Source organism: Micropterus dolomieu, linkage group LG08, assembly GCF_021292245.1.
Source record: "Micropterus dolomieu isolate WLL.071019.BEF.003 ecotype Adirondacks linkage group LG08, ASM2129224v1, whole genome shotgun sequence".
Lineage (NCBI taxonomy): Eukaryota > Metazoa > Chordata > Actinopteri > Centrarchiformes > Centrarchidae > Micropterus > Micropterus dolomieu.
The window spans coordinates 18,736,739-18,750,242 of record NC_060157.1 but is presented as its reverse complement, the minus strand read 5'-3'; the positions used below and the strand labels follow the sequence as shown (position 1 = coordinate 18,750,242).

The 13,504-nt window shown below is 41.1% G+C and overlaps 1 protein-coding gene across 1 annotated transcript; it reads right to left on the bottom strand.

Annotated features, from left to right (window-relative positions):
* Nucleotides 1-1,034: 1,034 nt before the first annotated feature.
* On the bottom strand, nt 1,035-13,504 carry cacnb3b (calcium channel, voltage-dependent, beta 3b). Its single transcript, XM_046056175.1, has 14 exons — nt 13,191-13,504; nt 9,845-9,964; nt 9,511-9,633; nt 9,271-9,392; nt 8,977-9,029; nt 8,540-8,559; nt 8,260-8,340; nt 6,109-6,167; nt 5,778-5,878; nt 5,460-5,611; nt 4,709-4,804; nt 4,447-4,617; nt 4,308-4,355; nt 1,035-4,190 (listed from the first exon to the last, which is right to left on the bottom strand). The coding sequence occupies exons 1-13, from the start codon at nt 13,233-13,235 to the stop codon at nt 4,326-4,328; spliced, it is 1,173 nt and encodes a 390-aa protein (XP_045912131.1). The 5' UTR covers nt 13,236-13,504; the 3' UTR covers nt 1,035-4,190; nt 4,308-4,325.

Genomic DNA, 13,504 nt, shown 5'->3' with positions numbered 1-13,504 from the left:
CATTACTGATTACTCCTACAGGCATGACAATGGATGTATTGAAGAGGGAGTAGACCCACTAAGGCTTCATGTGTACGGGGCCAGGATATTTGTGCTACGCTGCTGATTAGTACTGGTGAATAAAACTTCAGTACAGTTCTGCATGCAGGAAGTTAAGATGAGAATTAGCAGACTATGAACTCTCTCTAACCCTTCGAAACTAACTGCAATGCATACATCGACGCCGCTGATGGGACAGGGAGAGACAGGTGGCTGTGAATAATCATCAGGTATAAAGTGACACCTTCCAATATGGCTGATTCTAGAGGATGAGAAGGACAAGGCTGGGCAGGAAGGGGCTTCTGGCAGGATAAAGCATGGGCGCTTTAAACAATCACACCTCGATATATTTGGTGACAGTGTTGGTAATTATCATCAACACAATGACAACACACACAGCCTCAGGAAAACAGAAAAAAGCTGAGTCACCTCTCTCACAAGATTCGCAGACGGTGAGAAACTTGAGCCGGGAGACTTCCTTATTTTGCTTCCACAAACTCATCAGCAGATGGTGTCGTAACAAAGGCTTTTCAGGGAAGGATTTTCACACATGATAGTTTTAGACATACACATGAAGCAGCAATTTGTCTTTTTGTCCATTGTCCAGACACAATGTTCAGTAAGGCTACTTTAAAAACCCAAAGATCTACATTGTGGAGATTTTATAGAGACTGTTTTTTTTAGTACAAAGTAGGCTACATCCAATAAAAGCTGCTCAAAGTGATGTCTGGGTTGGCAGAAATCTCAGGGCCCCTGGGCCAGACAAAACCAAACCTAGCTGCATTCCACTAGATGTAAGCGAGAAAATATGTTTTCTTTCTTGTAATTAGGGTGAACTGAGCCTTTAAATAGCAGTTAAAAATGAAAACCATCACTATATGATATTTCTGGTTTACATTGGTCTGATTATTCCACAGGTACAGACATGTCACTTCTGCCCTCTGTTGGTGGTATTGTGAATCACCGAGGAGAAATAAAAACCACAGAAATGTTACTTAAATGTTGTTGTGTTTTATTCACCCCCCTCTTTCAGTTGTGCAATTGACAAAAGACGCACCCTGTACACATCATCATCAGACACTGTTGGATATCATTTATCTTGCTGACTTGTCAGAAACCACATGAAATGTTGACATCATCATTGGACCAGACAACTTGTTCAGTATTGGAGGCGGGTACAGCATAACGTTTAGTGCATTTATTGCATCGTAAAGCAGACATATAAATGATAATAGTGCAATTATACCCCGTCATAACTGAGGAGATATCTTGATAGTCTCAGCTAGTGTCTTGTCAATGCTAGACTTTTTATTGCATACAGAATTTAGGTAGGTGAAACGCAATAGGAAATGATAATGGTAAAAAATTGTGCTTTGACATCCAAAGAATAATTCACTTTTTGTAGAAATTTCCTGCAATAAAATTAAGCAAACAGAAGGAGCTGATTTTTTTTAATCAAAAGAAGGTACTTTGCTCTCTGTGTTTCATCAAGTAGAAGTTATGTATCTCAAACCTGGTCCTTCAGAAATGAATGGGGGTGTCAGTGGAAGCAAACTTTATGCTGGTGCTAAATAACTGCAGTGCACCATTCTAAAAAGAGAGGAAAATACATACAAGCACATGCTTTCTGAGGCGCTGAATATAGAATTGTGTACTGTGACTAAAACCCTTCTACTTTCTGTCAGCATTAGCTGTTTCTGTGCAATTTGATAAGAAGATCTGCATATTGAATATACAGTATGTACAATTAGGCCTTGATAATGTATTCACGTGACTGGTTATGTAGGTCATGTTGAGTTGCTCTGAAGAGTGAATGGCTCATGTGAGGATGGTCCCAAAAAGCCCTTCTGATGAAACAGGAATACAATATGTCATGCACATACATAAATACATAGATTATTTACACATGTGGTATGTTTGCTGTACTCTATAGTTGTATAAGGTAAAAGCAGATGCATTAATGTGGGAATTACAGTGCTTATTGAGATTCATGTTTTTTGAGTACTGTAAAACATGAAATGGAGGCAAATAGATGATTAAATCAAGACAAAAGAGAGAACTGGTGGCTATGCAAAGTTTGGATTAAGCTTTTGGTATTTGCAGCAAAGACATTTAACTAGCCTTATGACTGGAAATCGTCCATGTTCTTAATTTATGTGGATACATATTTAATTTATGTCTTGCAGTTTGTTTGCAATGGTCAGAGAAATAAGTAATGGTGGATATGAGAATAACATAAATATGCCACCAGAGGTCGCCCTACATATGTTTATAAACCTGCAGCATACATGCGGGGTTTAGCTGTTTATGCCAAAAGATAATTAAATAATTTACTGGGCTTATTAGGATGTGACCCTTCACAATCTGTCAATGTGCTCAGAGACCTGAATGTCCCTTCGGGGGTGATAAAGAAGTCTCAGATTTGTAGCGCGGTGGTGTAGTGGAGGGTGGGTGCAAGTGTACAGGGCATTGCTACTTCTTTTCCACTGAGCAACTAAATTTTGAAGCCCCATTGATATCTAAACTCACCCTACCATCAAAAGAGAAACTGGGACTGTATAGTCCACCCACATCTCCAGTTATCATTCCCCCACTGAGTAGCAGTGAAGTGTGGAATTTAAATGATCCCACTGACATAGTAAAAAAAAAATGCAGAGATTTTCTTGACTCTGTAGGTTGTGGTGATTTGTTTATTTTAGTTTAGTGCTAGTATTACTAAGAATTACATTCAGCACACACGCTGAGGTAACCTTTAATTGTATTATTAATCTATACACTTATCTCAAGCTTTCACTTTAAAGTCATCATAAGCCAATAAACATGTATTAGATATCAGTCGATCGCCTGATACCTGGTTATGCTACAAATTATACTTCTGGGTGGACCGAATATTGTTTCAGAAAGAAGATGTTTTTATTTCTTCGAGATTAAAAATGCATAGGCTACTGCAACAAGTGACATACATATAATTAGTTGAAATGATTAAATTGATGCACAGCTTTTCAAATTGCATTTTCATTTTAGTTAGGTTATGGGATTTGCCACCAACCATCTGCACACAAACCACAGTAATTGTAAATAATCCTTCCTAAGCCAACAGACCAGCATTTATATATTCATAGCTGTGACAAAAGATGCATATAGATTGTAAGTCTGTGCTTGCCATGCATGGGTTTTGCATCACTGTTGCATACACATATGCGATCAGCTACACTGAGGGCCAAGATAGGGATTATAGATGGTAGTGACGATCCCTAACACAAACTGTAAAAAAAATGAAATAAAAGGAAAGGATACTTTAAAAAGGCTACTGGATAAACAAGAAGTCAAGGCAAGGAACAACAGTGCCTTTGAGGAAACATTTGGTTAAAATGGAATGACAGCTCACAGAGAGCTGTAGGGATGGAAGACACAGAATTGGTTTTCTGTCACTCTCTGCACTCTTTGGCCAGAGGGGGAAGTCAGGTTAATCAGAGAGAGATCCCTGGAAACCCTACAACAGGAAGCTATTCGTGTTTGTATTTTGTGTTACACTGTATGCTAAAATACTCTGATTTCACAGGTATGTAATTTGTCTACAGTGAGAGCTGAATAAGCCTATCTGTGTCTGGGACAGCCATTTCTGGGTGTCTGATCACATATGGGCTGGCTCAGCTTTGCCAGGTAGGGGTTGTGACTTTCAGTGTGAAAGAAGGGAGTTGGGAACATGGTCAGGGGGGGAGGAGGGAGGGTGAGGGACGGCGGCGTGCAGTGACTGCCCTGCTGTAGAAAGCGGCCCTGAGCCTACTGGTTTTTGTTACCAGTAGGCGTGCAGCTGTAGAAAGCGGCCCTGAGTTGTCGCGTGGCGGTGGGAGCAGGGAGCTTTAGCCGAGGGGGCAGCAGTGAGGTGGAGGCTCCTCTGTCTGTTGTGGCGCTGGTCAAATCTTCCTCCTCCTCCAGCTCCTCTCCCTGGTTGTGTTTCTCCTCTTCCTGCAGCTCACCAGCCTCCTGCTCTTTCTCTCTCAAGGGGACTCTGCTCTTGTTCTCTTGTGGCCAGAGAAGGTGGTGGCTGGCTTTGGAGAGATGAGGGCTGCTGCTGCCCCCTGGTAGCACCCTGGTCCCTGTGCTCTATGACCTCCTAGTCTGACCCCAGCTGACAGCACAGGCTGCTCCTGCAGGGATGCAGGGGCAAACATTTTTGAGAGAAGAAAGTGTGAGCACCAGAAACCAGTAGCAAAAGAAAGACTAAAGTTTACCAAAGTAAGAAAGAGAAGCCCATTAATTCTCACCTATGTCTGTTGTAGTAATCATTCTATCAACTCTTGAGTCTCAGAAAACTAGTGAATGGACACAGGAGACAGAAAAATTGTAATTAATAATGCAGCCAAAGTGTTAATAAATCAAGCATCAGTGATATGTTTGTCTTACCTGTTGGCTGGAGTTAGCTGAGGGTGGTGTGATCACACTTTGGTCCAGTAAGGGGTTAACAGGGGCAGAACAGGGGAGATGCGTGGCACGCCAGTAAATTTCCAGGTACTCCGCAAGGTGTTCACATGCATCTTCCAGCTGGTTCTCATCCAGGATGACATCAAACATCTCCTAATGAGTCAAACATAGGATCATGAGAGATGAGAAAGAAAATATAACTGTATGAATTTCAACTCTTTTCTGAGCATGATGAGAGACATACAGGTGGACACTGAGCCAGCTTGTCCCCTGCCATCATCTGGACGTTGAGGTGTTTGCTTTGTGACTTCCCTCGGGATTTGATCAGCCTCTGAAGAACCTGTGAGATGAGACAAAGAGAGACAAGCAGTTCAAAAATAAAAAAACCCAAGTAATAAAGGTTATCATAGACATGGTTCTAATTTTATTTCCATTTTTCCCTTATATTTACTCATATAAAGCGAGCGCATCATGGCAAATCTGAAAATAGCGTTTCCTCTTTCAACATACTTTTAATCTGGAGATTAAAAGCCCATTTTAGCCTGTGTAGTCAAAGTGCAAAACTCCATCATCATGAGCCATATCATTTTTTAAACCTTCCTGCCATAAATGTAAGCAACATATTCTGCAATTCATTGTAAGTAGGACGACTAAAGGTTATTATTTTCATTCTTGATCACATTATTAAATTTGTAAAATGTCAAAATGAATGAAAAATGATCAGTCAAATGTATCATAGTTTTGTCTGATCAAGAGTCCAATACCCAGAAACATTAAGTTTGCAATAATATAAAAGTGAGCAAATCCTGCACTAGAGAAGCTGGAATCATTTGGTTTGAATTTTTTTTAACTTGAATAAACAATCAAAATGATTAATCAATTAGCTCCTGATTCATTTGTCAACTAATGGATTATTCCACTGCTTCTGCTCAACAAATATGTTGGCAAAGCCTTGAATGAATTTCTTTGTGAGGTTTATGTGGGTTGTGCTCTACTTTAGGTGAGGAGACTTTGACATAGACGACAATGGGAGCCAGAGAAGTTTTGAGAAGCTGTGCCGGGTGGTTGATGGTGTCTGCATCCAGGATGACCAGCTGAAGAGACTTGGCCAGCTCAAAGATCCTCTCTATCTCACTCTGGACCTCAGCTGTCAACAAACCATAGAAGGACAGGCAATTGACACGTTTCACGAGCAACGTCTCTTACCTCGCTTTAGTACAAATTTAACATCAAAGAAAGAGCGGCATCTATTTTTAGCAGGTATTCATCTTTATTTAGCACAAAAGATTAAAGACAACTTTCTTTTCACTCACCCAGACTGGAGCGCGTGTTGGATCTCTCCATTATGGCCTTCTTGTTCAGCACAGAGCGCTTCGCCAGTGACAGATCAGCAGTCACCCGTGTAATAGAGATCCTACAGAAGAAGCGTCTTATCAAATCACATCCAACAACTGTTCCATTTCAAAAGATGAGATGAACTTCTGCTCGTTTGGAGCTAAAAATAAATCATCATCGTCATGTGTCCTATCGACCATGAAACGTGATAGGCAGATTCCCACGAAACAGCTCTGGAGCTCGGTCACAGCGTTACTGTACACTGACTGAGCCACAGCTGCAGAGAGCAACACAGACAGCCGTACCCACCTGCCGTCAAATCTGTGCTTCAGGAAGTCAAACAAGGCTTTCTGCATCATGTCGGTTACCTAAGCGACAGACGGGAGGAAGGAAGAGTGGAGAGAAGTTAGACTAGACATTATTGTTACATTTTTTCTCTCACTTAAGTCCCCCCCGTTTAGAATTTATAAACAACAATATAAAGATTTTATATACACACACACACACACACACACACACACACACACATATATATATATATATATATATATATATATAAATAAGGGTATAAGGACACGTTTTAGCGTTTATTAACATATAGTATTCGTCAACAATCTTCTTCTATAAAAACGTACTATATAGACCTAGGCCTATTCCTACAAACATGTAAAATGCTGCTTTGATTGTTGAGTGTTATACACAACTCTTGTCTTTTACAAGAGTGTCCTGGCCAAAGTGGCAGCGTAAAATAGTCACATGAGAACACATACAAACAAGTTGGCACATTCACATTTAGCACAATATCCTTTAATTTTTTAAACAATTACATTCCTCTTGAAGGAAGATGGCGCTGTCACTAGTACAGGCTGTCAGCACAGATAGAAATGAGCACCATTAAAGTCCCCCTCCACTCAAAAATGTGTTACTTCACTCGGATGTTTCAGCTTCACCTTTCAGAATGATGCATGTGCAGAGAGGGAGAATGAGTGGCTGTAAGGTTTTAAGACTGGTAATTGAGTTTTTCTGTGGTCCAAAGCAGAGTTTATTTATATGTCTTCAAACGTGTCTGGAGGCGATCTTTAAAGGCTACATGGAGAGATAGTGTGTGTTTGCTTGCGTTTGGTTGTATGTGCACTGTGAGGGAGAAGCGAAGCAGTCTATTATTATAACAGTCCTGAAAAATGGTTGGCCTTCGGAATAGGGGATGAAGCGCACAGTAGTGTTGCTCTTCCACCGTGTAACATGGAGAAGGCGGGACAGCGAGAGGGGAAGAGAGTGGGAAAGAAGAAGGCAACCTTGAGGAACAATGGTGAGCGACCGAAAAGAATATGTGGGAGAGAGAGCGAGACAAAGCGGGGAGAAAGAGAACAAGTGGGGGAGAGAGAAGGAGGCAGGCTGGCTTTCACCACTGGAGCATCCCCAAAGCACATCACCAGAGCAATGCATAAATATTTCACGCACACACACACAAAACAAACGGCTTGGCACACAGCCTGCGCAGTCACAGAAGAGAGAACAAGGCAGAGAGAAAATGTTGAAGCACGGAGACATTCTGTTCAATTACATGCCTCACATTTCACCATATTCATTGGCAGATTCATACAAAATCGACAAATTCCAAGATTGATCAAATTTAATCCCAATGTGTTTACAGACATCTCATCCCATATATGTTACAGAGCGATTAGCATAGGAGAATACCACATACAGCAGCTAATATAAGGGGGCACACATGCAGTTCTGTATCACTCAAAATGGAGCTAAGATTCCTGTTGTGTGTGCTATAATTTCATCAGGATGTGACCGTGGTGTTTAGTATCAGTGTTAATGGAATAATAGAGGCGTGAGTGAGTCCCTCTAGATCAAACCAGGCAAGTCCATGCTCGACCAGAAAATATAGCCCAGATTAAACTGGAACAAACAAAGGCAGCCCCGAGAATAAAAGAACAGAGACTGAGCCCAATTATGCTCTTTTCATTATTACTTAATTTTTTCGATGAAGCAAATCAAAGTGTAAAAAAATTCTCAAGTCTCAGATTAAGGCTCAAGTGATACCTTAAAAATGCTCATTTGTCTGACTAACAAACACTACACATCTCTGTGAGGCAGTGCAATGAGCTAAATGCTAACATCAGCATGTAAACATTCTTACAATGGCAATTTAAACATGCTAATTTCTAGCAGGTGCAGAGCAGGTGTAGTGTTTGCCATGTTCAGCATCTCAGTTTAGTATGTTAGCATGCTAACGTTTGATAATTAGCACTAAACACAAAGGGCAGCTGAGGCTGATGGGAGTGTCATAAACCTGTTGGACAAATAAAGAATTTGTTATGATGCTATATGAAAAGTCAGGGCCCTAATCCCGACCACGTCCAGGCAATTACTCCAAACACAAGGCAAGACTTGAATAAGCAGAACTAAACAATACCAACTGAAAAGCTGTTTTGATGATTATCTCACCTCATAGCCTTTCAGCGAAGGGCCCACCAGCACCACTGGCCGCATGGAAGGGACCACGTCATATGGGGGAACATGTTCAGTCTGCACACATCACAAGCACAGGGTTTGGAGGTGGAAAATATACCAGATATTGAAATAAATTTACTGTTAATGACACACACATTCAGCTAATACACTCAAAAGAATGACAACTAGTCGATCTCTGCACTAGCAACGGTCAGAGCAATGAAAATGCCATGTAAAGGGATATACAGAGGAAGAGGCACAATGGCAAACATACCTGTTTCTGCTTCTGTTTGGCTTTCAGAATAAACAGAACGAACATTAAGCAAGAAGGCTATGAACTAATAGGAAGGCTCTGGTTATAAGTCATCACTTCGTACAAAATATTTCAGTTCTAATTTTTTTCTAAACAAAGAAAACAAGCATGCCATGCAGGACAGAGAAAAAGTACATTTACATTGCGGCTCTTCAAGAAAGTAGCCTTTCATAATTTGTGTGTACATTTTTAGTGGTCATCTCACATAATCATTAAGCTTAGTTTGATATAAAAGGCAAACTATGTTGAGAAGATATTTCCAAACACACTTTTCTTCTGAAGGGAGCATTTTAGCCCAGGGATAGCCCTGTGTGCAAATCTGGACCTGTGAGAGCATGCAGTCCCAGTTGAGGCAGAGCAGACAGACGCGGTAGCAGGACTCCTCCGGTCCCATTTACCTGCAGATGGTGGGGTGGACCTCCAGCCTCCGGATGAAGCGTTCCCTCCTTTCCTGTGGAGCAACATAATGCAAAGCTTCAGTATGTGTGAAACCCCTCAGGAGGCAATTTAGAAAGAAGGACTTCCAAAACAGAGCAACACATGAGCAAGTACTAGTTCTAATAGCTCGTGCTAGACGGGAAGCTGGTGTAATTAGGGCAACAGAGAGAGACAGAAAGAGAAAGAAACAGAAAGGAGCATAGGAGAGATAACAGAGACACGTGGATCTCTCAGAGCTGTGGTTGACCTCTGACCTTGCTGCTGCTTTCTGCTCTTGTTTTATCCTCATTGCCTCCAGTTTGACTGGGCTCGGGATGAAAGTGATGTCTGCCCCTTCCTTCACCAGACGACCAATCCACCAATCATTGTTGTATTTCTGCGTGACAGTGAAACACACCTTTTTATGGCTCCGAAGTTATGCTGCAAAATGTGTGGATGGATCAATTCTTTTTTTGCGAGTAATGGGATAATATTAATGCTGAAGGCCCTTTTACCTCTTTTATGTGCAGAAAGTCTTTGGTTTCAAAATTAATAGCGGCTCCTTGGACTGGACAATCTTCATCAAGGGCCCCACAGTAACTCACATTGGTTTTCACTGCAAATGCTACTGGTTTAGACTGTTGAAAGACAGAGAAAGTAAAAAATATAATTGAGATATGTAGCAATGTACATTATTACAATTTTGGTTTTATAGACCTTTATGATTACAAGATTAAATTAGTCTATTAATAATCAAACTCAAAGTATTAACATGATTCAGCCGTTTACACACAGGAACAGAAGGTGAGTTTAAGGACAAACATTGACCTTTGACCCTTGGGCTCTCACCTTGGCTCTCTCTAGCTGCAGCTGAGCCTGGCGCTCGGCTTCACGCCGAGACGCCTCCTGGTCCTCCTCCAGGGACAGGTCGGAATCAGAAGGTCGACTAGTGTAGGAATCGGCTGAACCCTGAAAGAAAGGAAGAGGGGACAGAAATAATGTTACAGCGCAGGCATGGAAGAGTTAAATCCACCACAATACTGTACCCAACATCTTGCAGCACTTGTTCAGAATTACTTGCGATATAGTAACGGTTCACTTATTGCAAACAGCCTCAACGCAGCTCAGAACAGATCACCTACATCTCCCCCTGTGTCTCCCATATCCTTCTCCTTGTTCAACCTGTCTCTGAACCCGCCTGTCCTTTCCTGAAGCCATGTGATCCAGCCTGCAAGGACCAGTGAGTTCCTGCAGCTTTCCAAAGCAGCTGTCTCAGGGGAACAGGTGCGCGAGCACTGCAACAACACCAACAACCAGCACAGTACTTGTTGTCTATGAATCCACTCAGCCAGGCACACCAGATGTTGGCATCAGCCCAGATATTTCAACCAGGAAAACAATACGAAGACAATACTAATAAAATTGCAGGTAATTCAGGAGAATGCTAAAAAATCTATCTTTTGATCATTTTCTAGACACCAGATTGGTCTATATCAACAACGGATGTGGTTTAGACAAATCAACTTTTGTGTTTGTAGTTTGTGCTCTGAATTTGTTTGTTTATCAATAAATGCTGTGATTTATATCAGAATTTCTACAAATCACAACATTTAGTTGTCCAGTTCAAGACATTTTAACATAATTAAAATGTCTTTGGCTCGTAGTTTAACTCGCTCTCCTTATAAAGGATTCCACTGCCATTCACCAAATAACAAGAATACCAAATTTCTGAACATCACATAATAAAAGCTACCTCTTTTCTATGAAACAGGAAAGGAAAATAATAAAAACTCATTAAAGAAAAAATACAGGACAGACAGATACAGAACCTGCCACCCTCTTTACTACACATGTAAACTTCCAGACTGATAAAACTCTCACAAAGCCTCCCTTCACCAGATCCTACATTTCACTCCATCAGCATCCTGCTCTTCCCTGATGGCTGCAAGTCCCAGCTGGGTACTGGGCTGGAAGACTCCTCACATACAAGACAGGAGCACCCACATAAGAGAGCCAAATATAGCTCAATAACAACGTCATCCTTCTTTTACCTTTCCCCCGCTACCTGCCTCCTCCTCCCTCTTTTTCTTCCCTCCTCCCTACCATTTCCATCCCTCCCTCGCTTTCTCCCCTGCCCCCAAAAAACTGCTTTAGCTGAATCCAGCGCAGAGTTGGTGGATACCATTTGAATATCAAAGCCTGCCAGAGGTGGAGCAGAATCTGAAGAGTCTACCAGCAGAAGAAACACAACCTACAGCACATGGAGTTCTGCAGATGTATGAAGGGCATTAATATCATGAAGTACAGACTGAACTGATTTAGTGCAATATATCTACACATTGTCTTCCCCTGAACTGATCGCACTTTTATATTCTCGCAATTTTAGATTGTTATAGTTTGATGAAAAAGGACTAAAAATTACTGAAAATTACCTTGTAAATAAAAAATGACTACCAAAAAACTATAACTAAAAACACACCCTTAAAGTTACAGCACAGAACTGAAGTATCTTTCTTGTTGTCACTTCCTTTACTCAAGCATCACAACACTTAGCTTAATATGGTATGGATAGCCACTGAGCATCAGTGATGCAAAATACTAAGATTTGCTTTGCTATCTGATATGTGGCCTTTTAGGTATTACAAAATCTGCAGATATCTCAATGGCAGATGCAGGGGAAACAGATATTAAGGATAAAGTGCGATATTTGCATTTTAGTACTATAATATTTTCAAACTATAGTATAGACATTGGCAGACCAATGTTGTAGTGTTTTGTAGGATGATTACAATAAAGTAAAGTCACATAAACACTTTGTACATACAGAATATTTTGTCACCAGTTGCAGTGTGTTGCTCCCTGTTGCCCCACGACTGACATTATATTCCAGGTGTTTAAAGACCATTTCAAAACAAAGAGCGGTAGAAAAGACTGACAAGGAGTTGTGAAATTTGTAAAATGCTGGTACTCTGCTTTTATAGCTCATTCTCTCTCTTCCTAAAGTGTGTGATAAGTGCCTGATAATAACATATTACAGCCAATTACTGTGTAGATTTGACAAACTTCATCTTATTGGTAACTCTGACAAATCCCTTGGTGATGTGTAGTTCAAAGCCATTCCCAGTCAGAGAGACTTCAGACGGTTTTGTATTTCTCCCCAAGTGCATGAATGAAGAAATACTCATGAACTGACAAGCCAACACAACAGATACTGAAACTAAGGTGTAAAACAGATCCCCCTCATCAGCAACATCAAATATATTTTGCATATTGCATGATTTTAAAGAGAATCACTTTTTTAAAATTGCTATTAAAGGACAGATTTTTTCCCCCAAATCTGTCTTAAAACAGTATACTCACAGTTGCTTGCTGTGATCATTCCTTCTGTTCACACTGGCTGTTAAGTGATGCCTTCCAAATGTGCTTCCAATTTAAGTGATGATGTGGGACAAAATCCACAGTCCTCGTCCTTTGCAAAAATATATTCCAAAGTTTATCTGGAGTTAATCAAATCAGGTGGGTGTCTTCCAAAGTTACAGTCAATTTTTGTACAGATTTTCTCTTTGTGTTTCCACAGACTTTCCTCGCTGAGCTCCCGTGGACAGATAGGGACACAAAGAGGCAATATTGTATTAAAAAGACTGTAAACTTTAAGTGAAATATTCTCACTTGGACTGGATATGTTCCCCAATCACTTCCATTTGATGCACATTATGTAGGGATCTTACAAATGTTTGAAATTGTCACTCAAAGTAACATCAGGAAAGTGACTAAGCATACAGAACCAAACAGAAAGTTCAAATACAATATTTAAAGGTAGGAATAAAAAAAGAAATAACAGCGTAAAAATTAATGACATTCAACAGATGGGCCTCCCGGTGAGACACAAGTTCAATGCATAGCTGCAAAGTAACCTACAGAGTTGAGATAGATAGACAAATTGCATGTGTACAGAACAGTAGCTGTGTTCACTGAAGATGAGAAGAAGGGGAGGGAAGAGAGGGGAAGTGGGGAGATGCTGGCAAAGTGAGTGAACCAGAATAGACTTCTGCTGAGAAAGAGTGAGAGGGGAGGGGAGGAGAGAAAAACAGAAAGAAGAAGATGTCTCCTAGCAGACAGACAAGAGACTCATGGAGGAAGAGAGGGAGTTTGCATGCAGCGTGATTAAACAAAACGAGGAGCATTAACAGCGTACCTTGTTACAGATGAGTCCTGTAGCGCTTGAGTCGGAGGCAGACATGATTCTGCTGCCAGCGCTCTCTTCTCCCCCATTGCACAGAAAAGGCAGAGCCCTCCTCCCCTCAGCCCGTGGTTACAGGGTGGGAGAGAGAGGGTGGCACGCTCAGCCTAAGTGCTTCACAGCTGACGTTGCTGCGCTGCCTCAACAGCCATTTCCTATACAAAATTGATGCACACCTGACTGCAGCACTGGTGTGTACACGCCCGCGTACTGGTAAAGTACAGTGGGTTTCTTCAGCTTTTCAGCCCTCATGAAATAAAAAGAGCATT

Excerpts from the sequence above, each read along its gene's own strand:
- cacnb3b (XM_046056175.1), bottom strand. The coding sequence starts at position 13,235 with ATGTCTGCCTCCGACTCAAGCGCTACAGGACTCATCTGTAACAAG. Across the intron at positions 8,341-8,539 it reads CCAAACAGAAGCAGAAACAG|ACTGAACATGTTCCCCCATA; the intron begins GTATGTTTGCCA and ends TGATGTGTGCAG. Across the intron at positions 4,618-4,708 it reads AGCTGGCTCAGTGTCCACCT|GAGATGTTTGATGTCATCCT; the intron begins GTATGTCTCTCA and ends TTGACTCATTAG.